Source organism: Mytilus trossulus, chromosome 4, assembly GCF_036588685.1.
Source record: "Mytilus trossulus isolate FHL-02 chromosome 4, PNRI_Mtr1.1.1.hap1, whole genome shotgun sequence".
Lineage (NCBI taxonomy): Eukaryota > Metazoa > Mollusca > Bivalvia > Mytilida > Mytilidae > Mytilus > Mytilus trossulus.
Genome location: NC_086376.1, coordinates 6411534 through 6435242, shown reverse-complemented (window position 1 = coordinate 6435242; position 23709 = coordinate 6411534). Strand labels below are relative to the sequence as shown.

At 31.5% G+C, this 23709-nt stretch overlaps 2 protein-coding genes across 2 annotated transcripts in view; one reads left to right on the top strand and one right to left on the bottom strand.

Moving 5' to 3' along the window:
- Positions 1-4026, top strand: part of LOC134714559 (tetraspanin-33-like) — a 23373-nt gene extending 19347 nt beyond the window's left edge. The window contains exon 7 of the mRNA XM_063575909.1: positions 623-4026. Coding sequence (XP_063431979.1) covers positions 623-706 — 84 coding nt within the window. The 3' untranslated portion in view covers positions 707-4026. The remainder of the gene's footprint in view (positions 1-622) is intronic.
- LOC134714558 (hephaestin-like protein) lies at positions 3519-23709 on the bottom strand. The gene is made up of 15 exons (XM_063575908.1): positions 23508-23709; positions 22437-22675; positions 21721-21903; positions 19920-20178; positions 19173-19279; positions 18000-18123; positions 17079-17305; positions 15122-15309; positions 13785-13842; positions 13263-13469; positions 12147-12327; positions 11062-11222; positions 9409-9566; positions 8616-8850; positions 3519-6834 (listed from the first exon to the last, which is right to left on the bottom strand). The coding sequence occupies exons 1-15, from the start codon at positions 23681-23683 to the stop codon at positions 6524-6526; spliced, it is 2814 nt and encodes a 937-aa protein (XP_063431978.1). The 5' UTR covers positions 23684-23709; the 3' UTR covers positions 3519-6523.

Below are 23709 nucleotides of genomic sequence, written 5' to 3'. Positions count from 1 at the left end.
ATATTTCAAAGAAAATCTGTTTTCAAACAAAAGTAAAATCACAAAAATTACGAGGAATATTCAAAACGGAAGGTCCCTGATCAAATAGCAAAATCAAAAGCTCAAACGTATCAAACCAAAAGAATACAACTGTCATATTCCTGACTCGATACAGACATTTTCCTTTGTAGAAATGGTGGTTTAAAACTGGGTTTATAGCCAGCTAATGACATATGTTAGTTTAGTTTTATTTCAAGGGCACATGATAGTATACTTGGACATAAAAAATCACTGGTTTTAGCGCAATGTTAAACGTAAAGAAAATAGTAATGTAATTAATTTTCACGCTGTAAAGGTTCATAAAAAGACCACTTATATGCTGGAATGAATTTTCTCAAACTGTTTTTCAATTTTATAACTAAAACAAATCACTTTATCTTAGCCTGAAGTATACATACACGAAAGAAAAAGAAAATTAGACAGATATTTTTTAAATGAAATGAGCATTTGATAGTCATAGATTAACCATGACTGTTATAAGAAAAATAATATTTTGAATGCATAAAATATGATTTGAATTATTAACATGCTTCACTGCTCATGAATGTATACACTAATTGCTTGATGTTTTTATTTTTTACAGATGACAACTATCTATTTTGCAAAGAATTTGATATTCCAAATCAAACAACAGATTAGAAAATGGAGATACAACCACAATAGATAGATAACTATAACTAATTTGTGTACATGTGTCCAACGTTCTTTCAAAACACTGACTATTTTTTTTAATCAGCTAAGATTAAAAGATAGCACAATAACCAAATTGAAAGCTAACACCTTAAGAACACAAATCTTACTTCAAGTGTCATTTATAATTTATACACATGACTTTCAGTGTATTGAATTATTATTTGTAAAATTGAATATGCTTGTATCTATTTCACAACTTAGAAGTGCCTTTAGTCCTATGAAATGGAGAAAGTTGTATCCAAATAACCTGTTAACCATTCATCTGGCATATCATTAGTTATTAATATTTCATCTTCCTTCAATATCATGTGTTTTATTGTCGTAGTTAACTTCAATTGTTAAAGGGAAATCTTTTCTAACCATTCTATCTATCATAACAAGATTGGATTTTGTTCTTGCCAATTGTTTCAAGATTGGGTATGGAATCTACGAATCATATACAAAAAAACCGAACTCAACCAAGTTAACGGTATTGATACATAATTTTCAGGTGGTCTTCTGAAATGTTCCGTCTAATGATACATTATATAATAACCTTTAATTCAATCAAAGGAACTTTTCTTGTTGAACATACCTCCTTCTAGTAAGAACACGATATCATAAACAAAATATGTAAGGAGATTTTGTTTGAATCGATTTAAGACAATTTTCAGTGCATAATTTATGAACCATTATTGCTTTATATTCTTTAAATATAAAATGTGATACATCCTGGCTTCTCCAGGTAATTTAAACATTTTAATATATATATTGATTGTGATTATTATGTTATAAATTAGTCCCTGTCCTCCCATTATGAATCATTATAGGTGTTTCCTTGTTCCATCAATATTTAAGAATGCATATAATTTGTTTCACATGTTGAATGTTACAATGTTTACAGTATTGTTATGATAATATGTTTGCAATTAGTATACATGTTGCCAAGAATATCATTTGGGGTGCGTTTTGTCATTTAATGTATTTTGGATAAACCCGCCATAACCGATGTTGTTTTGACCTTCGGGTTGAGTCGTATTACATAAGTAACATTATACCAATATTGAGAGGGCTATTGCTATTTTAGTTTGGAGTTAGGTTTCTTTTTACATTCACAATATTAAGATTTAAACATCCTTAGAAGTAAGGAATTTTTAGGGGTCTTCTCCGCTTGAATATTTATTCAAATAGCAAACTACATGTATGTTTTACATATAGAAGATGATGTTTAAAGCAGTATCCAAATGATCCATTTCAAATATATGATACACTAGATTATAATTTTTTCATACTTCGTACATGCAAACACCTTTTATATACATGTATATATAATGGAATTCACAACTGAGTTGGACAATCACAATGTGTATTTTTGTCACTTATTGCTATTTACAGCAATTCCGATACTATATCAAAATAATTGTATATTTTCGTTAAAATGTATGTAACTAAATCTATATTTACAGCATTGTACAATCACAATGTAATTCATGAAAGAAAGAAATCTGCTTATTTTACTGTAGAGAAGGGGCAGCTATATTGTTTAGTTCAAATAAATGTAAAACTATTTTCTCTTCTTAAGAAATAATAACCTGTCTTGTCAATTAAAATATGCTCTTAAAATACACGAAAGCTTATAATACTACATTATTAGTGAATATTTTTTTTTTAAAGAATAAACATTTTTGAAAATAGAAAAGTTGCTTTTTGTGTATGATCGAGCTGAATATTTCAAGTCGAAAATATCTAACGCTTCCTTTTGCAAACACAAAGGCTAGGAGAGCATCAACCAAATGTAATGTTAATCATGTTCTATGAATAGTAATTATATAAAAATAAAGTTATGACTTAACAAAGAGAGAACATTTACGAAAAATTATATTATATTTATATCATTTTTCGTTAACCCCTTTGTCGAACAGAATATTCCAATCCACTGCAATAAGAAAATTGGATTTACAAATCCCCACTCCCGCCAAAAAAACCAATACAGCATGAAAAGACCAGATATAATTACATTTTAAAGACAACATGATCTTTGTTTATTAAAAAAAAGTGTGTGAAAAAAGAAAATTTTATAAAGTGAAAACAACTATTTTTATATTATATACCACTGAATCATATAACCTATCAATTGAAAGAGTATTTTTATATCCTTACAGTTTTTATAAAGATAACTATCCATTCATTTGATGTGTTTGAACTTTTAATTTCGCTTTTTGATTAGGAACTTTCGGTTTTGAATTTCCTCGGAGTTCAGTATTTTTGTGATTTTAATTTTAATTTTAAATTGAAAACTTTAAGATTGATCTTTTTATTTAGAAAGATGTATTGAATACTATAAATAACTAACTGATCATTTAGGGTCACATGTAATAAATCATGTTACTTTATGACTCAAGTTCTCCTATTGGCTATGGATCCTTAAGGACCATTATGATGTTGTCTAGTAAATCAGTTTACCCTCAAACCTCGAGCAACATATCAATGGTAAATATTAGAAGGACTTTGCAACACTTGGTTAACAGCTCAATCCGGTTAAGCAAGATATTGAAAACATTTTATGGTGTTCGAATGAAAAAGAAACAAAATATAATAAAAACAATTTTAATATAGTAGCTGCAAGGTTTTCACCATTAATATTTATTTTAAAATTGGCCCCTTGCCAGAGTAAATATACTAAAATTAGTTTAATATCTTGTATCAAATAGATAACCATACTTTATCTAGCTTTGACCAGGAATCAAGTTTAAGGAGTTATAATAAAAGATGCACAGGTTGAACAAATAATACAACACCACCTTATCTTTTTATCCAATGTAATAGATTACCTTAGGAGTATTTGGCAAAACCTAACAAAATGTCGGGTTCTCAATGCTCTTCAATTTCGTTATTTATTTAGCCTTTTAATTTATTTTATATTCGAGCGTCACTGATGAGTATTTTGTAGACGAAAAGCGCGACTGGAGTACCAAATATTAAATCTTGTATCTTTGATGAGTTTATTGTTTATGTTTTTAGAGTAAGTATTTAACACTGGAAAGAAGCATACTCTGAAAGTTAGATATTTTTAGATGAGGTAGATCACATCAGATTCAGATATATGTAGTGTTAACAGAAATAAATGCATTTTATAGAGATCTGTACCTGCTAGTAAGGTTGTATATTATGACTGTAACTATTTTTATACTTGTATGTGGAACACGTATTGTGCAATGGTATTTTAAACTTGTTACAATCAGATGTTAAGTTCTTTCATAATAACATTTGTAACTGTTACTTTTTTGATTTATAATAAAATTATAATTTGATTTAGATTGTTTGATGTTTTACTTTAACGCCACTTTTAAGCACCGAATTTAGGCTATTTCGTGGCGGCCAGATTTTATTGGTTGAGGAAGCCGCAGTACCTGGAGAAAACCACCGACCTTTGATAGAAAAACTGACAATCCTAGTCAATTAAGATTTGGGTCGATAGCACCCGCACGAGCGGGGATCGAAATTACAACCTCAGTGTTGACTGGCTAGTGATTACAGTAGTTACAACTTAGACCACTCGGCCACCGAGGACCATAAAATTATAAGGATTTATAACATATTGCCTGTATATATTTAGGAATATGACAGTTATTTTCTACTCCAGTTTGTTTATAACGTTCGATTTTATCAGATTTTATGTACTTCCCCTTTCTGAATTTGCCTAAGAGTTCAATATTTGTGCTATATCTCCCTCGGCAGTTGTTTGTGACAAATGCTACAACAACGCTACAGAACCTGTCAATATGGACCTACATTAATTTCCATTACAAACCTAACAAAACATTATGTGTTGTCAGTGAATTTATTTAACTTTACTCATCATCTATCTCCGCTACCTATAGTCCTCTCCTCTCCACACTTGGCATATTAAGCTATCATTTGTGATAACAAAGCTGCGCTATCTACCAATAGATAAAAGTCACTCCCATTCGCACAACAGTATTTTAACCAATGACAGCATTTGAACTGTCTTTAATGAGGAGATTTAAAATTAATGCTTCTAGTGTTTACACATTTTGTGTATTAGGATTCGAAAATATTCGTTGTTATTCAAACATTTGCACGAGATATATACTCAGGAACTTTGATTAGTGGATAAAGAACTTTAGAATTGTTACTAAATATTGTTCTATGTTTTGGGATAAGACCTGTGCACAATTAGCACGTTGCAATTGTTTATTTACATTTTCTACATCTTCACATGTATATATATATAAGTTGCGTTTGATTGAATGCAGCCATTTACTACTGCGACCAATCGAATTAATATACCTATTGATCCAAAATTCTATCAAAATCTGCTAAGGGCAGAGAAGAGGGGACTGGAACGTAACCATAGGCTTGTAAAGATGTTGTTTTTAACATTGATCTCAATTTGACTAGCGAGTGCAGAACATAAAATTGATAAAGAAAATGGGAAATGTGCTATTGTATTGTTATGTTTCCAGTCGACATGAGCTGCAATTAGTTGGTGCATATAATCCCTTGATATCCAAGTCATATTAGATCTTGAAATACCTATCAGAAATTGACTGGAATCGTATATTTTCATAAACTGAATATTGCAGAGCTTTATTTGATAATTTCATTTTTTTCTAAATCGATTTCCATATTCAAATGATATGTTCAATCTGTCTTTATCAATCTTCTGCTCTCTTTTCCTCGATTGTGACATTACAAATGTAGACAAATCACTAGATAGATAGATGCACAATTAAAGCAGGAACTGGTTACCCAACTGACACATCTGAGTTCACACAAGTTTCGATCAGAATCGTTTTTTTTCCATCTTTTCATATCAATGAATATATTTAGAAATTATCAATGAATATATTTAGAAATTATCAATGAATATATTAAGAAATTATCAATGAATATTTCAAGAAATTATCAATGAATATTATTAAGAAATTATCAATGAATATATTAAGAAATTATCAATGAATATTTCAAGAAATTATCAATGAATATTATTAAGAAATTATCAATGAATATATTAAGAAATTATCAATGAATATTTCAAGAAATTATCAATGAATATTATTAAGAAATTATCAATGAATATATTAAGAAATTATCAATGAATATATTTAGAAATTATCAATGAATATATTAAGAAATTATCAATGAATATTTCAAGAAATTATCAATGAATATTATTAAGAAATTATCAATGAATATATTAAGAAATTATCAATGAATATATTTAGAAATTATCAATGAATATATTAAGAAATAATCAACGAATATATTAAGAAATTATCAAGTAAATATTAACTCATATATTCAATTAAAAAAATGATGTTTAAGTGAAAATTCTACAGGAATAACACAAAAAGTACATGGTGCTGTTTTAAAAAAAAACAATGATGAGATATTTTTATTTAAAATTGGGGCTATCTTTCTTTACCGATTGTAGTTCAATCTTCCACAGAACTAAGGCATCATACATGTAATGTGCCTATTATGCTCCAATTTGAATTTTTGCAGAACCTACATGGCCTTAGCTTCCAGTTCGAAGCGTGTAAATAAAATGATACAATGACAAATGTTAATAATAGCAATCAAATGTTACCCTGGAACTCTATGGTTTAAAAAGTCAATAGAAATGAGGAATTCATCTGAACAAACCTTTTTCTAATGAAAAAAAAATCTACACATACTTATGCATAAAGAATCCTTGCTAAATTTAAATAGAGGTTACACAATGTATTTGATCACATATCAACTTAGCCTATACATGTATTTACATTTCTTACGAGCAAACATAAAATTAGTTGGCGCCTCCTGTATTTGACGGAACGTTCATTGTTGCAGATAATTTGTTCCAATGCATATCTGTTGTATAACCAGTTAGTCTCCATTTCCCACTTATTTTTGGTGTAACTTTGACCGAAGCACTTGTTCCAGGATGTAATGCTATGACGTCATATCCAACATAGAAACTACTGGATTTTGAAAACGCGACACCCGACATATGTATAGATTGGAATCTGAAGCCAATATTGAAGAAATGTATGAATTGTGATTTTCCTACTTCGTAGCTGATATCCGGAAGAGCTCCTACGCTCATTCCATTAACGACTGAAATAATAGAGGAAGACATTATTAGATGTGTATAGTTGTTAAGTAGTTCAAATAACAATAATGTGTCCAAAGAACACGGATGCCCCACTCGCACCATCATTTTCCATGTTCAATGGACCGTAAAATGGGGTAAAAAATCAAATTTGGCATTACAATTAAATAGATCACACCATTAGATAAATGTTTACTAAGTTTCAAATGGATTGGACTTCAACTTCATCATAAACTACCTTGACCAAAAACTTTAACCCGAAACTCACACTTTCATTGTATTCGTTCAGTGGACCGTTAAATTGGGATCAAAGTCTAATTTGGCTTTAAAATTAGAAAGATCATATCGTAAGAAACATGCATACTAAGTTACAAGTTGATTGGACTTCAGCTTCATCAAAAACTACCTTGACCAAAAACTTTAACCTGAAACTCACACTTTTACTTTCTTTTTACAGTGAACCGTGAAATTGGGATGTAAAGTCTAATTTGTTTTGAACATTAGAAAGATCATATCATAAGGAACATGTGTACAAAGTAACACGTTGATTGGACTTTAGCTTCATCAAAAACTAACTTGACCGAAAACTTTAACCTAAAACTCCCACTTTCATTTTTTATGTTCAGTGGACTGTAAAATTGGGGTCAAAAGTCTTATTTACCTTGACCTAAAACTTTAACCTGAAGCGGTACGAACGGACGCACGGACGCACAGACTAGAAAGCATAATGCCCCTCTACGATCGTAGGTGGGGCATAAAAAAGGGAATGTATGTCGTTTTGATGTTTTTTAAACGTTTAGATAATTGCGAATTTTAAAATCAAACTGAAGCATTTCTGCTTGCATGGTGTGAAGATTTGTTTTTGTGGCAGTTCAGTGATTCTGTTTTTCCATTGTTTTCGTCTTATTATCGATGTATTTCCCTCGGTTTTGGATTGTGATCCGGATTTGGTTTTGCGTTATCGATTTCTGACTTATTGTTCTGATTTACGAGTTTTGAACAGCGGTATACTACTGTTGCCTTTATTTATGAACAAAGGTTTTCTGATGTTGGCTTCATATAGCCTCTGTCTAGCTAAATTATAGCTCAACGATATCAGAGTTATATTTTGGTACAACCGACGTCTAATTTGTCCCCTCATCGCTCAAATCGTTGACATTTAGAATGCCAAATAAAAAAAACACAATGAAAATAAAACTGAAGCAACATCTTTTAAGTTTTTGATTTTAGGAAGCAGTTCAACGAGTCATAAATACATACAAAATGTCATTAAAACAATAATAAAAAAACTGGGTTAACGTATTATTTTATACAAATAAACTCATCATACCTACCAGAACTAAATTTTCTATATACACCAGACAAGCGTTTCGTCTACAAAAGACTGATCAGTGACGCTCAAATCCAAACAAGTTTAAAAAAGCCAAATAACATACATGCATTTCCCGCCATGCGTATACACACAAATGTCAAATTCAGGAATAGTACACAAACAATTTTAAGTAACGAATAAGATGACTACCTGGGTATCTTAACATCTGAGACTATGCAAACTGTTGACATCGAGCTAAGTTCTATCGTACAGGGTAACAGATTGGTCCTGGTGATCACAACAAACATTATGCAGTGTCAATGTTTACCTTTTTTTTTAATTAAAGCCGTATTATAGGAATTTTTGTGTAAGGGGCTGTGGTTTCTGATCAATTTATTCATGTTGTCTTCATGGTTAAGAAAGAAGAATGTCGATCAGAAAAAGTACATTGAATACAAATTATTTATTTTATACCTTTAATTTTATTATTCTCTATTAGTTCTGTGTCATTTAAGTTTGTGTTAGATCCAGGACCATATTTCTTTACATTTTCTTTGAAAAACCAACTCATCGACTCATCCACTTCACCAAAGAAAATTATTGAATGTTTGAAGTCGGTTGCAGCCTTCACTCCTCTATTGCATATGATAATTGGTCCTATCAAACCAGTTGATATGTCTTTTTCAATAACCAGGTTTGAAAAGTAAGTCTGAAAATATTTTTATGTAAAGAACATCAATTTCTCGTATTGTGTCTGTTTATTAATTAGTTATGTAAATTTATTTTGGAAAACCTTCGCTCTTTTTATAAACATTTGCACTCGAGCGTATGGGTGCTAAAAAGTGATTTCATATGACTTTCGATCCATAAATAAAAGATTCAAAAATGATTAGCTGTAATTAATATATGATATCAATAGAGTAACTACGGTTCTCCGATTGTAAATACATTTCGTGCGTCTAAATCGCTATTCTTGATACGTTTATCAAGAACGCTCATCCATAAATATTTGATAGCCAGAAATTATTAAATACACTGCAACATTAGCTTTATAACAAAACAAATATTTCAAAGTCTGAGATCAATTTTGCCTCAGGGGAATCCTAGTTTCTTTATAATTTCTTAATTTAAAAATACTCAATAATATACAAGTCTGTGTGTACCATTTTTAATTTACCTTTGCCATTTGTATTTTTTTAAATACTATTTTTATAAATCATGCAAGAATATAATCAAAATGTGAGACATAAATGGATTCTTCACTTGCCTTTGCCATGCATTCTGCATCCCCAGATCTAGGGCCAGAACTTTGTGGAATATTCCAAGTAATATTTCTAGTATGTCCTGGTGATAAGAAATCGGTATAATCTGCCATTATACCAGGCACATAAATAGAGAAATTTCTGTCAGCAAGGTTCTGTATGTCTGAATAAGAAAGAGACAGTTTCGGGATTTTTTCTTTTCACGAATCCAACTTTTTCGTCAAATTGTATGGTTTTTCATTTAAAGATCCCCAAATATTTGTTCAGACAAAACATACAATTCAACAAAGTTCTAAACACTGTTTCATCTTTCTTTTTCTATATTTCTGACGTATTATACATTATCTTTAAACAATGATTTGTTTTGTTATTTGAAATTTAGTTGTAATTTTTAGCACCCTCTTCAAGACAAAGCACATGCAAGGATGTGCAACTGGCATATTTTGGCACACTGTTATTGCGAACCCTGACCACAGCAGCAGCAAATCAGAAGCTTACCTTTTTTCTCAGGTAAATCAATCAATGAGTGATAAATTTTCTAAGAAGACAATTATTATTCCCATTGAATAAACTATTCAGAGAACAATACCTGTTATATGTGTGCAATAGGACAATAGAACTGCCAAAAGTTTAAATGGACAGGTAACTATCAGGTAAATTTGTGGTAAGATGTAATTGGGTTCGCAATAAATCGCAACAGATGCAGCGGAATACTTACAAAAATGTGATATCAAAGGATATTCTAATTTTTGAAACACTGAAATATAGGTCATTAATCAATTCAATCAAAATTTACATGTACATTCCAATTCCAATTGTAGAGAGAAGCATTCATATATAACCGTTAATTAAATAGAAATTAGGTCAAAATTGTTTTCAAAAGATATTAATTTGATTTTTGAATATTTGTTTTTGCATAGAAAAAAAACCCAATCTTACTGCATATTTTGATAGTATTATAGTCTTATTCATATTCAGTTTTTTTGGCACTTTCGCTTTATTTACTTGTAATCTAAAAATGTGTAGATCATTTGTATATTTTCTTGACAATTGCTATGTGTAAGATTTTTAATGCCAAGTTGTGTTTTTTGGCGAGTATTTTATGGCAAAGTTTATCCCAGGAGTATATTACCTTAGCCGTATTGGCACAACTTTTTATAATTTTGGGTCTTCAATGTGCTTCAACTTTGTACTTGTTTGGTTTTTCAACTATTTTGATCTGAGCGTCACCGATGAGTCTTATGTAGACAAAATGCGCGTCTGACAGATTAAATTGTAATCCTGGTACCTTTGATAACTATGTACACCACTAGGTCGATTCCACTGCTGTTGTACGTTTCGTCCACGAATGTACCACCAGCCCAGTGGTCAACACTTCAGTGTTGACATGAATATCAATGATATGGTAATTTTTACAAATTAACTCTTCCAAAACTTTATATTTAATAAAAAAAATAAGGCTTTTCTTATCCCAGGAATAGATTCCCTAAGCCGTATTTGTCACATTTTTTGGAATTTTGAGTCCTCAATGCTCTTCAACTTTGTACTTGTTTGGCGTTTTAACTATTTTGATCTGAGCGTCACTGATTATTCTTATGAAGACGAAACGCGCGTTTAGCGTATAAGATTATACTACCTTTGATTACTATATGACATACTTATTTTTAGACTTTCTCCAACACTGGTATAGAACACGTGACCTAAATATCCTTGGTACTTGAGTCTCCTTGTAAAGTCCAAACGATTTGAATTGGGATAAAGATATCCAAACATTGCTTTGTTGTATTTAGGAGACATCTTCAGGTCCCCAATTTGCAATCTGAAAAATCATAATAATATCAATGGTCAGCCAAGTAATCAGTGATTCGGTACTGACATGATTTATCCAAACTTTTATTGAACTCACCGTTAATAAATTGATAATGATGAACATTTGTGTGGACATAATGGATCGATACAAACATTAGATTTGGAATGGATATTGTGGAAACACTGACAATTTTGGATTTAAGACTTGTAAGTTAATCATTCTGGCATTTAATTTTTGCATTTATAGTTTTTTTTATCTGTTGTAGTTTTGATCATATTATCAAAAACGCAACACATTGGTTAAAATTGCTATTAAAGGGCACTAACTCAACTAAGGAGTTGTCTAATGATGTTGTTTATGTTGAATTATTTATAGATCTTGTCTGTGAGATAATTTTGTTTTCTATAGAGGTTTCTCTCGATTTCTTATATTACACCACTGGGTAGATGCCTCTGCTGGTGAACGTTTCGTAACCGAGGGTATCACAAGCCCAGTAGAAAGTACTTTGTTGTTGACTTGAATATCAATTAAATGGTGATTTTTATAAATTTTCTGTTTACAAAAGTGTGTTTTATTCGATACCCTTATGATTTTGTTATTACATGTTTATAAGACAACATAAGTCGAATTTGGCACACTTTTTATGATTTTCAGGTCCTCAATGCTTTTCAACTTTGTACTTGTTTGGCTTTCTAACTATTTTTATCTGAGCGTAACTGATGATACTTATGTAGACAGAACGCACGTATGGTGAATTAAATGAAAAAGGCCTGGTACCTTAGATAACTTCTTTTTATTTCACAGAAGATTCCGCATACCTTAATAGAGCCATTTATTTGGGCAGTGATTATAAAATTTTAAAGTTGTTCCATCTTCAACTAGTAAGATCTTTCATACTGTATGGTAATAGAATGTTGAAAAATGAAAACTTACTGTTTCCATTTTGTTGTACTTAATTTTCTTCCAGAATAACTCCATCTATCCTTAATGATCCCTAAATATGTCACCTCATCAATTTCCTTAAAATCTACATTTGTAATGCTACGTCCACAACGACTGACATTTATGGAAAACCCAAACATTTCATCGGGAAAACTTTTTACTTCTGATAAGCCTTGAAAGACAAAAAAACAGTTACACTCATGTATATATGCATTTAATCCCGCTGCAAATGTTTGCACCTGTCCCAAGTCAGGAATCTGATGTACAGTAGTTGTCGTTTGTTTATGTAATAATATACGTGTTTCTCGTTTCTCGTTTTGCTTATATAGATTAGACCGTTGGTTTTCCCGTTTGAATGGTTTTACACTAGTAATTTTGGGGCCCTTTATAGCTTGTTGTTCGGTGTGAGCCAAGGCTCCGTGTTGAAGGCCGTACTTTAACCTATAATGGTTTACTTTTTAAATTGTTATTTGGATGGAGAGTTGTCTCATTGGCACTCAAACCACATCTTCCTATATCTACGTGTGTAATGCTTTGATAAAATAAAGAAAAAGATCTCGTAAAATACAATATATCTAGGATCCACGCAGTATGACAAAAGGGTTTTTGCACACAATCAGAATAAAATAGGTTGCACATCTTCCCTCTATCAGCTTCATGTGTTTGTTATTAAACTTATTTAACATGGAACAGTTCGGTTATGTTGCTTATTCCTTTTTTTTAATAGGTGTTTTATTTTTTATTTGTAAAAAAAAAATATCATTATACAACATTATTAAAAGATCAGAGGAATCCGTATGCTGAAAAAAACATAGGAAAACTAAATGATAAAAGTATAAGCGGCTTCAATTCGTCGTTATTTGCCAGAACTTTCTTTTCTTTCATATTTTAAAAAATGCAGCGAATTGAATAAGATGGAAGTAGAATGCGCCAGTGAGTGTGTGCATTTGTGTTGTTTGTTTTGATATACCAATTTAATTCCGAATGCTCGTGCATTGTTACTGTGGAAAAAGACAGTTTGTTTTGATATAAGAATGATATATTGAAGAACTAAATTTCTCGAAAACACTTAAACTATTTCTTATATATAATATAAAATAACTCTACCCTCTCGAGTTGGTTGAAGTGTAACCGAAGTTGGCAGGTGAGGTATTAGTCCAACAGCTGACATCGAGGAACCGTCCATGACAAATGGATCACTTTTACTGAGAAGTGTCACAGGCTTCTTTGTAAATGTTATGAAATGGAGTCTATATGTCTCTCCGGTACAGAGATGCAGTGGTGGAAAAGATTTTTTGCTCAATCCATTTATATCTGTACATAGAACAAGTATTATCAATAACAACAATAGACAATGTAAATGATAGGTTAATAAATTGATGCGTGCTTAAAATTTCTACAAAATTAAGTCGAAAACGGTAAATTTAAAATATGCATATCTGGATAATATATTAATCGATTAAACTATAATATTGAGACAACTTTTAAACCATTATATTTGATAGTGCAGATGAAAACTATACTGTGTGTGTTTTACTTTGCAGATGATAAACTTAATCGCAAATGAAAGGACAGTTCAAAACTGTACAAAAAATCCACATGAACAAGTGATTAATAGAGCATACTTACCCGTGGTATTGGCAATACTTGGAAGTACAAAAAGAAAGTAATCTTCCCCACCAATTATCTGCAAACAATAGACATAGAATAAAGTATAAACTATCCCTTGAACTATCCCTACCTTCCTGGGTTTGTTTTTAGGTTTTTTTCATATCGATGCCATACAGAAAATTTGGCTGAAGAATAGTTTGATTCGACATGTTCCATATAATTCATATTTCCAAAGAGCATTAGTTTTTTTGTTTGTTTTTTTAAGTTGATCAACTCTGACTTTAAAACTTTTCAGTGACGTTGATGTATAAATCTTTGAATTGTGCACCTGAGGGCACGTTCGATGAAATTTTCATATAAAATCTAAAGTTCTTAGAAACATTACTAAAATTATTGACTAGTGCTGATTTTTTCGATTGTCTTTAATGATTGATATAAATTTGATAGTATTGTGCACTAAAGAGTGTTTATAATGTAATTTCCCATAGAATTAATATTTCCAAGGGGCAAAGATTTATGAAAAAAATATCGATCGGCACAAATTTGCGAGACATTGCTGATATTTATAAACCTCAGATAAAAATCTTGTAAAAAATAGCAAGATAAGTACACGTGAGAGCATATACAGTCCAATTCTTTATATTATTCATATTTCTAAGAAAAATAAAGCTTTAACCAAAAGTTGATGAGCAATGAGTTTGCAGAGTGTCCAAGAACTGTTCTTTAAATATTATCTTTTAATTTGAATTACATAGAAACCTGTCAAGACATGCGAGAGCGCTTACAGTGCAATTGTCTAAATTGTCATTTTTTTGTTCAAAGGACATAAATTAGGCAATAGTAGTTTACCACTGTCCAATTACTCGTTAAAAAATGGTTGATCGGCACTGAGTTATAAGAGTTTTCGAAAGATTGCTGATATAAACCTCTGGCGCAGCACATTAGTATGCAAATTCTTAATGGCGTTCTTTAATGTCTACAGTGCAGACATCAGTCGTTACTCCTTATTAACCTGCTTGAGAAGTTTGGTAATCATAAGCATAAAGCGCCCCGATAGATTAATATGGAAGGGAAAACATTGATAAGTTTATGAATGGAGTACTCTTTCCAGCAATCTAGCAATAAATGTCAGAATCGAGGACTTGACAAAGAAAATAAATTCTAAATGTCTATTTTGTAATGGTTAATGACAGGTTTTAATATAACAGTTGTGCTCCGTCAAACTAAAAAATAGATCGATACCGGACAAAGTGCTGTTCGAGAAGCCTCTAGTAATTAGAATCGTAATTGATGATATTTGTTTTTTGAACGAAAAATACAATTGTTACCCGGCTTTCTATGATGAGTTTATTTACCTGGTTATCATTGGCGTCTAAAGAATATTGTTGACAGACCAGTATAGATCCTACCATTGTTGGTTCTCGCTCTAGATCTACATAGTAGTAACGTGTGATACACATATCTTCTCCCATCACTGGACCAAAGAATTCAGGTACGAACCAGTAGTATGTTCTCTTTTCTCCTGGAGCTGTTTGTATCTTACCTTTAGTCATGATTAAATAATGAATATTGAATGAATATATTGCAGATTGAAATAAAACAAAAATGCTTTTATAAGGTGGCTAACTTGACAAAGACAATGAATACGTATTATTAAAACAATACATTATATCTTTAAGGTGTTAGTATGTTTTGACACGAACAACTAGAATTTGTTTCTATGTTTATATTTCTGCGTCCGTATTTGGAACACATTATCAATGCTATTTTACCTCGTTATATTTCAATTCGCTTTGCTTTGTAACTTCTATGTATTGAGCGCCATTGGCGAGTCTGCCGTATACTCTACGTGATTCTATTATAACATATATTAAGTCTGGTATCATTGATGAGTTTTACTTCCAATCAGTCGATGCCACTGCTGAGGGATGATTTATTGTCAATGATATCACCAGCCCAATAGTTAGCACTTTTGTGGTTGACATGACATTTTCTTGATATGTTTATTTTTTGTAAACTAACTGTTGTAAATGTTGAAATTTTCAAAAGTGTAAGGCCTCATGTAGCGCAGGTTTTTACATTACTCTTCAACATTGTACTTTTTTTTTAGCTTTATAAGCATTTTTATATGAGTGTCATAGATGAATCTTATGTAGACGAAACGCGCGTCTGGCGTGCTTAATTATAATCTTGCTACCTTTGATAACTATCTTTAAAATATATGGTCATAACAGATCTTTAAATTCGTAATATTGAATTTAGCTTTGTGTCTTTTTTGATTCGGCACCTCTGATTCTCTTGCAGACGAAATGTGAGGCTAGCGTTCAAACTAAATAAAGCCTAATATATCTAATGAGTTCTTATACCGATTTTAAAGATCAAGACACAAAAAAAATACGTTAGTGGAAACATCTTGATATATTTTTTATTCACCACACGTAAAAAAAAGGGACATCATATTATCAGATCCGGTAAATGCAACAACTTTATTAGATATAGTTCTGATTCAAAAACTCGGCACGTCGACTGAGCGTATTGGAAAGAACCACAGAACTATTTTAGGAACTGTGATACAAATAAACTCATCATAGATACCAGGACTACATTTTATACATACGCCAAAGGACACATGTACCTTATGCAAAGAGGCAAATAAAACTTAGAAGACAATACAAAACTTTTATTAAAATAACCAAAGTAAAGCAGGAAATTCCATGACTCGTCGAAAAGGACAAAAATGCAATCAACATTCTACAAAACAAAAAATACTGAGCAACACGAACTCCTCCAAGATATTTCGTGTTCATCGTAGTCAATTCAGTCAACCGTCTCATAATACCGACTGACTGTGTCCCTAAACTTTCGAAGACATAACCATTATTTATCAATTGGAACCCTTATTTCAATATTTAACTTGTTACCAGCACCTTTCTACCACAAACATACAAGCCCTGAAATGTTGTCTCGAGTAGGAGACAGTTCGTGTGCAGTATGAGCTGGAATATGGCTGCATATTATTGGAAAGTTCACAATTGGAAATTCAAATTTGTTTTCTGTCTTTCAAGTTAGTTCCTCATATAAATTAGATTAAAGATGTTGTCAAGTCACACATTACAATCCCATCTAAATGGCAGGATTGAAGACAAACAAATTTGGAAATATTGCTCAAGTTAAAAACAATCAAATACATACAATCACGTTATACTGCTATTCATAATACTACTACCAGTATTAATAATTATAGCGAAAAGACACATGGGCGTAAAATAAAAAATATGACAACGAATTATGGCTGTTATGAGCTGAGCTTACCAGATACGTTGTCGTTATAGATCAATCCTTCATATTCTTTATTAGTCCTAAGGCCAGCTGGTTTGATTGTAAGCGTCTTGTTTAACTTATTATAAAAGACGATTTTTATAACATCTCCAACTTCAGCTTTAATCACTGGACCAAAAACTGTCCCCAAATAGGATTCTTTTTCACTTCTTTGAGCTTCTTTATCAAACTTTCTGTTTGTATAAGCAAACAAACTATTTCTGAAATAAATAAAAACAATAAACTGTCCATTATGATTATAACACTTATGACGTCAAATTTAAACAGTTATAAAACATTGTAAAATAGCTGAATATAACAATCTACAATGAATTATTCACATAGCTTATTTATCATCAGCTATAAGGAAGTTTGTAAAAAGCAATTCAATCAAATACTTTTGTAATCTACTGAATTTAAACGTTGTGTTAACAAAAGACGTGCACATGTACATGAAATTGTTTGCCCATCTTTCCAATTTTAAAAGTTTGTTACTTTTTTATCAGCCGTTTCAGTTGTGTCTTAACTTTTCAAAAAATAATTAAGCTCTTTCAAGTTGAACTCAACTTTGAACAATGTTTTTTTTTTAAATACGGTTCTTAAAAAATGTTAAGATTATGTATGCTACAATTAATATTTTTGGGTAGCTTTAATATTCTTCTCCCATCTTCGAAGCTAATCTTGAAAACAAACCTACAAATAATAACCTTCTACATATCCTTTTTAATTTGTTTTGATAAAATAAAAAATATGGCGACAATAATGTCAATATTTTCTTCCTCTTTGTAATCATGAAGGAAGGAAATCACATCTTCCTTTTAGATATAGATTAAACTGAGCGATACAACTTCTTAAAATGCTAGTTAACACCAAAAAGTGCTGGATAAAAAACTTGAAATTAGTAATTTACAATACCTCAATCGTCCATCCCATGACATGTTTTCAGCAGAAATATAATAGTTTCTTATTTTTGTTGAAGTATCTATTATTGGTCTAGGATTGCCACACTTTTTGATAGTGACCAGTGCTTGCATTCCACCTGTAAACGAGAGGAAGAGAAAACTGGTACTGAATAAGATTTTGAATTGGTTCGTGGATATAGGAATGAATACCTGTTATTGATCAACATCTTATTGAATAATACGATTAAAACAGCCCTAGTACTACCAAAACGGCATGTGTCATACTGGTGACGTCGTCATGGTCATATAAATCACGTGATCTATATTGCTTTTCGGCCCGGTCCAATTTTTCCAATACGGACTGGCACTGAATCCTGAATTGCATGTTGACACATAGTGTGCATGTAATTCAGGATTCATTGCCAGTCTGTATTGGAAATATTGACCCTATATTTACATCATTGCCAGTTTGTATAGAATGGTTGGCACTATATTCACATTTGATGTATTTAATACAGCATTCAGAACAAGTCTGTATTGAACAAGTTGGATTATTTAATAAAAGTTTTATGAACTGGCTGTTTCTGTTTTGGCACTGGTATAGATTATCGGTCAGCTGTGTTGGCCCTCGACCCTACGGGTCTCGAGGCCAATACAGCAAACTTTGAATCTATACCAGTGCCAATACATAAACAGCCAGTTAATATTACTATAATACAGTTTACATTACATCATGTAACATTCATCTTTCATTATGCGATCTGCAGTGCACCCTTCTTGATCCGTATTTTCGATCCAACACAAAACTTGAGTACTTAGCTACTGGGATTGTGATACAGTCGGTGACTATCAGTCTAACTAACCAAGCATCAACCAAGTTGCAGAATATTAACAATACCAATCTAACTGCATAAGATACGTCGAAGTTCGATGCAATTACTCGAAACAGTTAATGTAGAACAACTTGTTTTCGCGAATGCTTCATCTATCTTTTAAATTTACCAAAAAATATACTTTTTAAACATTCACGACGATTCATAATCGCGTTATTTTTCTACTCGTGAAAGTCACTAAAATAAATCGCTCGCGAAAATAAGTTGGTTTACAGTATTGCTTTTTCAAAAAGGCAAACATTTCAACGACTGTCATGGTAAGTCTGTTTTTATCTATTTCTCGAGATTCTTACCTTTAATGTGATATGCAGATGTTGATGAAAATAGCCATACTCCTTCCTCAGATGGAACAACTTCCGCAGTAAGAGACACACCAGAAAATACTGGGAGCGTATCATACCTGAAAAAAGGACAAGACATTTGAACCTCGAGTTTTTTGTGAAGCGATAACTTGTAAATCATATACTTGTACCATAATTTAATAGTGAAGTTAGAATTTTAGCAGTTTGTCGTTTTGTACTATATATTTAACTTTAATTAAAAAAATAACTTGGAATACACAGTTAGTTCATTAAGCCCGAGTTAATTAATGGTCAGCTGTTCATTTTTGTTTCAAGCTTCTGATCTATCATACTGTTAGCTTGTTTTTGTCCACTTTGGTGTTTTTTTATTATTCATATTTTCAAATTTTTTCTGCAGCAGAACGAGTAAATCATGTTTCATTTTATATAACTTTATTTCGTTAAAAGAATTAAGATTACTACCACGCTTTATTGTTATATAGATATAGGAAGATGTAGTGTGAGTGTCAATAAGACAAATCTATATCCAAATAACAATTTATAAAAGTAAACCATTATAGGTCAACGTACGGGCTTCAAAACGTAGCCTTGGCTAACACCGAACAATAAGCTATAAAGGGCCCCAAAATTACTAGTGTAAAACCATTCAAGCGGGAAAACCAACGGTCTAACATTGAATGCATATATATGAGACAGCAACACATTAATTATTTCATAATGAGATATTCTCTATGTTACCTCTTGTTTCTAAATTTAAATGACTGTCCATGGAACCTGACAGTGTGGACATCATCAGTTCTACTCAGTGATGCTACATGAAGCCTCGTCTTGGCACCAACACAGAATGTTAAATCTGGTAAGTTTCCATATACGAAGCCATTTATATTGTGAAGCGTGTTCGAATCATCTTTAGATACATTAGCAAGATGGCTCAGGTTTTCGTCAATTTCTCCGAAGTAAAAGAAGGAATCTTCGTCTCTCTTTACAACTTTGTCTTCTAAGAAAAGAACGTTGAAGATGGAGAAAAGGCAACAACATTTATCTATCGGCCCTAACCTATCTATTATACTAAAATTACGAGGTCCAATTTGTCAGCCGTCATCGGGAAAAAAACGACAAATCAAAGAATTCAACTTTAAATATAACTAATATAGGGCAATGGTGTAGATTAAAAATTACACCACTCCAGACCCTTTTGTTTCCCACATAATTATTATTGACAATAATTAACAAGTTCCAGGTCGAGTCCGATACCGATACCAATATTATATTCACCTGGCTGATACCTATTACCTCATCTGTACGTTCCGCATTTGACTGGCGCATCACCAAAAGATATTTTAGGCAAACGGGTCATAATCACAGGGTTGACACTCCTTAATTCAATCATTGTCAAATTGTTCCCTATTGTAATCAGTAAGACTTTCTAGGATAACAATACGAAAACTAAAAATCAGGACTTAAAATAAAGCGTATACATAGGTACAGTTTTCAATTTGTTAGCGGGCATGACGTAAACAGCGAATACAAGAATTCAACTTTATTTACAATGCTGTTAAAAAATACTCCATTCCAGGACCTTTATAGATACCAATAATTCACAAGTTCCAGGTCGACGGGTTCAACTTGACAGAAATATCTTGCAAAAGCAGAGAAAACTGTGTTATAATCGGTATGACTTTATCAGATGATAATACCAATACTAAAATAAGGCTTACGCATTGTTATATATACTTTAATTCAGTCACGGACCCGCGATATCACGGGTGTGTTCTAGTAGCATTTATTTTGTTTACTATCTAGTATATATAAATAAAACAACATTAATTTACTTGGCTTTTTCCTTGTAGTATTTATTATGTTTTCTATCTCGTATTTGTATACATCTATACGTGTGTCCTAAATACATTGTGTAAAACAAATGAAAAAAAAATCGAGATTTTTCTTAGAATTGGCAACTGTTTTACGCGGAAAGAAGTATTCTCAAATATCAAAAGAAAGAGATGTAGGGAAAACATCAATTAGACGACAAAACTACCACAAAACGTGCCGTCACAGACTTCTAGAGGGCAACTAAAAAAATCTCCAACAATAAACAGTTGTCCAAATAATATGGACAAAAACTTCCACAGTCTTTAACATTGTATAAATCTTACTAAATAAAATATTGAAGTTACGATTTAAAAAAAATGCTTAAATTATAATCATTATTTGTATATCAAGACAAATACACTTACTTTTCATTTCCGCAAATGCAAACTATGTACTTGATCTACTTGCATGTCATCTTCTCTGATGGTAGAGATACTTGACATGTCATCTTCTCTGACGGTAGAGATACTTGACAGAAAAACAACAAGTGGAATTATTCTAACATAGATAAAATGAGAAAAGGTGGACAAAAACACTTGAAGGAAATAAATGAAGAAACGCCTGAATATTGTCCGTGTTAAAATGATATATAAGAGACCTGAAATTAGAACTACATTCAGAATGTTTAAATTATGATCATTATTTGTATATCAAGACAACAACTTACTAGAACACACAAGGATGAAACCAAATAAACCCGTGTTGACATCTTTTATAAAATCGACATCTGAATGATACAAATGGGAAATGCATCCTTCTCCAAATTGTGGACCACTTTCTTCTGTGATGTTCCAAGAATATCTGTAACTACTACCCGGTGAAACACCTTCTTGAACATCATATGCACTACCTGTTGGATAAAAGTAGAAAAAAAGTCTGAACAATGATTATGAAACTTGTAATTATTGAAAATTAAAAAAAGATGAGAACCAAAACGATATGATGCTAGAAGGTGAAAATAAAATCAATTCGAACAAAATACTATACAAATCATCATATATGCAATTCTGAATAATTTGGTTTTCTTTGATTAATTAAAAAAAAATAAGGAAAATAAATACATGCTGTGCCAATGTACCCATCAAAAGTAGATTTTCTTTAAACTTTCAGATACATGCTAGTCTGTATGACTGTTTCAGACTAAAAAACTTTTACTAGTGCAACAATCTCTGGTTGTTCCCTTTACTTCACGTTATGTCATCCTGACCAATTGAAATCCTAAAATACTGTAAGGATTTTGGTATTGTTAAAAGGTGTGTGGTCAGATCCTTATCTTTTGGTGTTCGCAAGGAAGATAGTTTTCTCACTGTCAATTGAAGCAAATTGAAAAATTTGCCATGTTCTCTGGGATAGGTGTAAAACTTTTACCATACGTTTAAATACCTTCATTTGCCTTTGTGTAAGGTACTCCGTGCGGATGAATACTAAGGCTGTGTGATGCGGTATTGTTGAAAATAACAATCAGTTCATCTCCAACTTCAACTCTTAGAATTGGTCCAATAAAACCTAAATACTCTTGAGAATCTCTAGTTGTGTTAAAATATCGATCGGTGTATTCTTTATATAGGATTTTGTTGTAAACGTGTTCTATGTTCTGTTCTTTCAGCTCACTCTCAGTTGACCTATAAAGTAATTAGAAATAACTAACTTATCCGTTATTATATATCTACCCATAGTAAGCACCAGTTATTATGAAAATCTGGATGTCAGTATACTTGCTTTAATCGTTTTAGTTTGTGCTTACGTAATGGAATTTACAAAGCCAATGCTAAATTGGACAGTTAAAAAAAAGATGAATTGAACAACATTTCTTTATTTTAGTTGCTTTTTTATATGTTCTTTTATAGACGAAAGCATAAATTGTTAAGGTACAAATGTTCCACACCTTCTTTCCCCTTACTATTGAGAAAGTTTTGTTCTAGTTTCATAAATCTTAATCACCATAATCTATCGGATACAGTTTATCTGAAAACTTTGAAATGGAACATTTACAGAGACTTTACAAAGTTTCGTTGAACAGTAAACTACGAGCTTAACAACGTACTAACTTACATGAGCAACACATGTGAAGCAGGATCTGCTGACTCTTCTGGGACACCTGAGATAACCACCAGTTTTGACGGGGTTTCTCAGTCTTTAGTTTTGTGTATTGTGTTTCTTGTTTTTGTGTACTATTGTCATTTCATTGTTTTTCCTATATAGTGGAGTTTTCAAGTTTGTTTTCAACACATGAGTTTGAATGTGCTTGCTCTTCAACTTCGTACACTTTTTAGCCTTTTAAACATTTTTTTATTCGAGAGTCACTGATGAGTCTTTTGTAAATGCATCTGGCGTTAATATAAAATTTTAATCCTGGTATCTTTGATGAGTTTTTTGGTATCTTTCGTCTTTTTTTTTTTTATGAAAGTCGTATAAACGTAACATGTTTAGAAAAAATAATCTTAGAAAACTTACGATACAAGATTCCGACCACTTGGAGCATAATCCCACAAGATTTCTTCAGCTGCAATATAATGTATTTTCTGTTCGGAATTTACTTCAATCAAATAAAAAGAAAATAGTAAAACTGCAATCAAAGCGTGCATTTTTGGTTCTAACTGTATAAATGATTTACATCTTACAGTGTACATGTTATTTCCTGACTGATGTTTTCGAT

Coding starts and splice junctions, on each gene's coding strand:
- LOC134714558 (XM_063575908.1), bottom strand. CDS start 23,683: ATGTACACTGTAAGATGTAAATCATTTATACAGTTAGAACCAAAAATG. Junction 21,904..22,436: donor TTACACAAAGGCAAATGAAG/GTATTTAAACGT, acceptor TTTATCCAACAG/GTAGTGCATATGATGTTCAA. Junction 19,280..19,919: donor TTTAAATTTAGAAACAAGAG/GTAACATAGAGA, acceptor TCCTTTTTTCAG/GTATGATACGCTCCCAGTAT.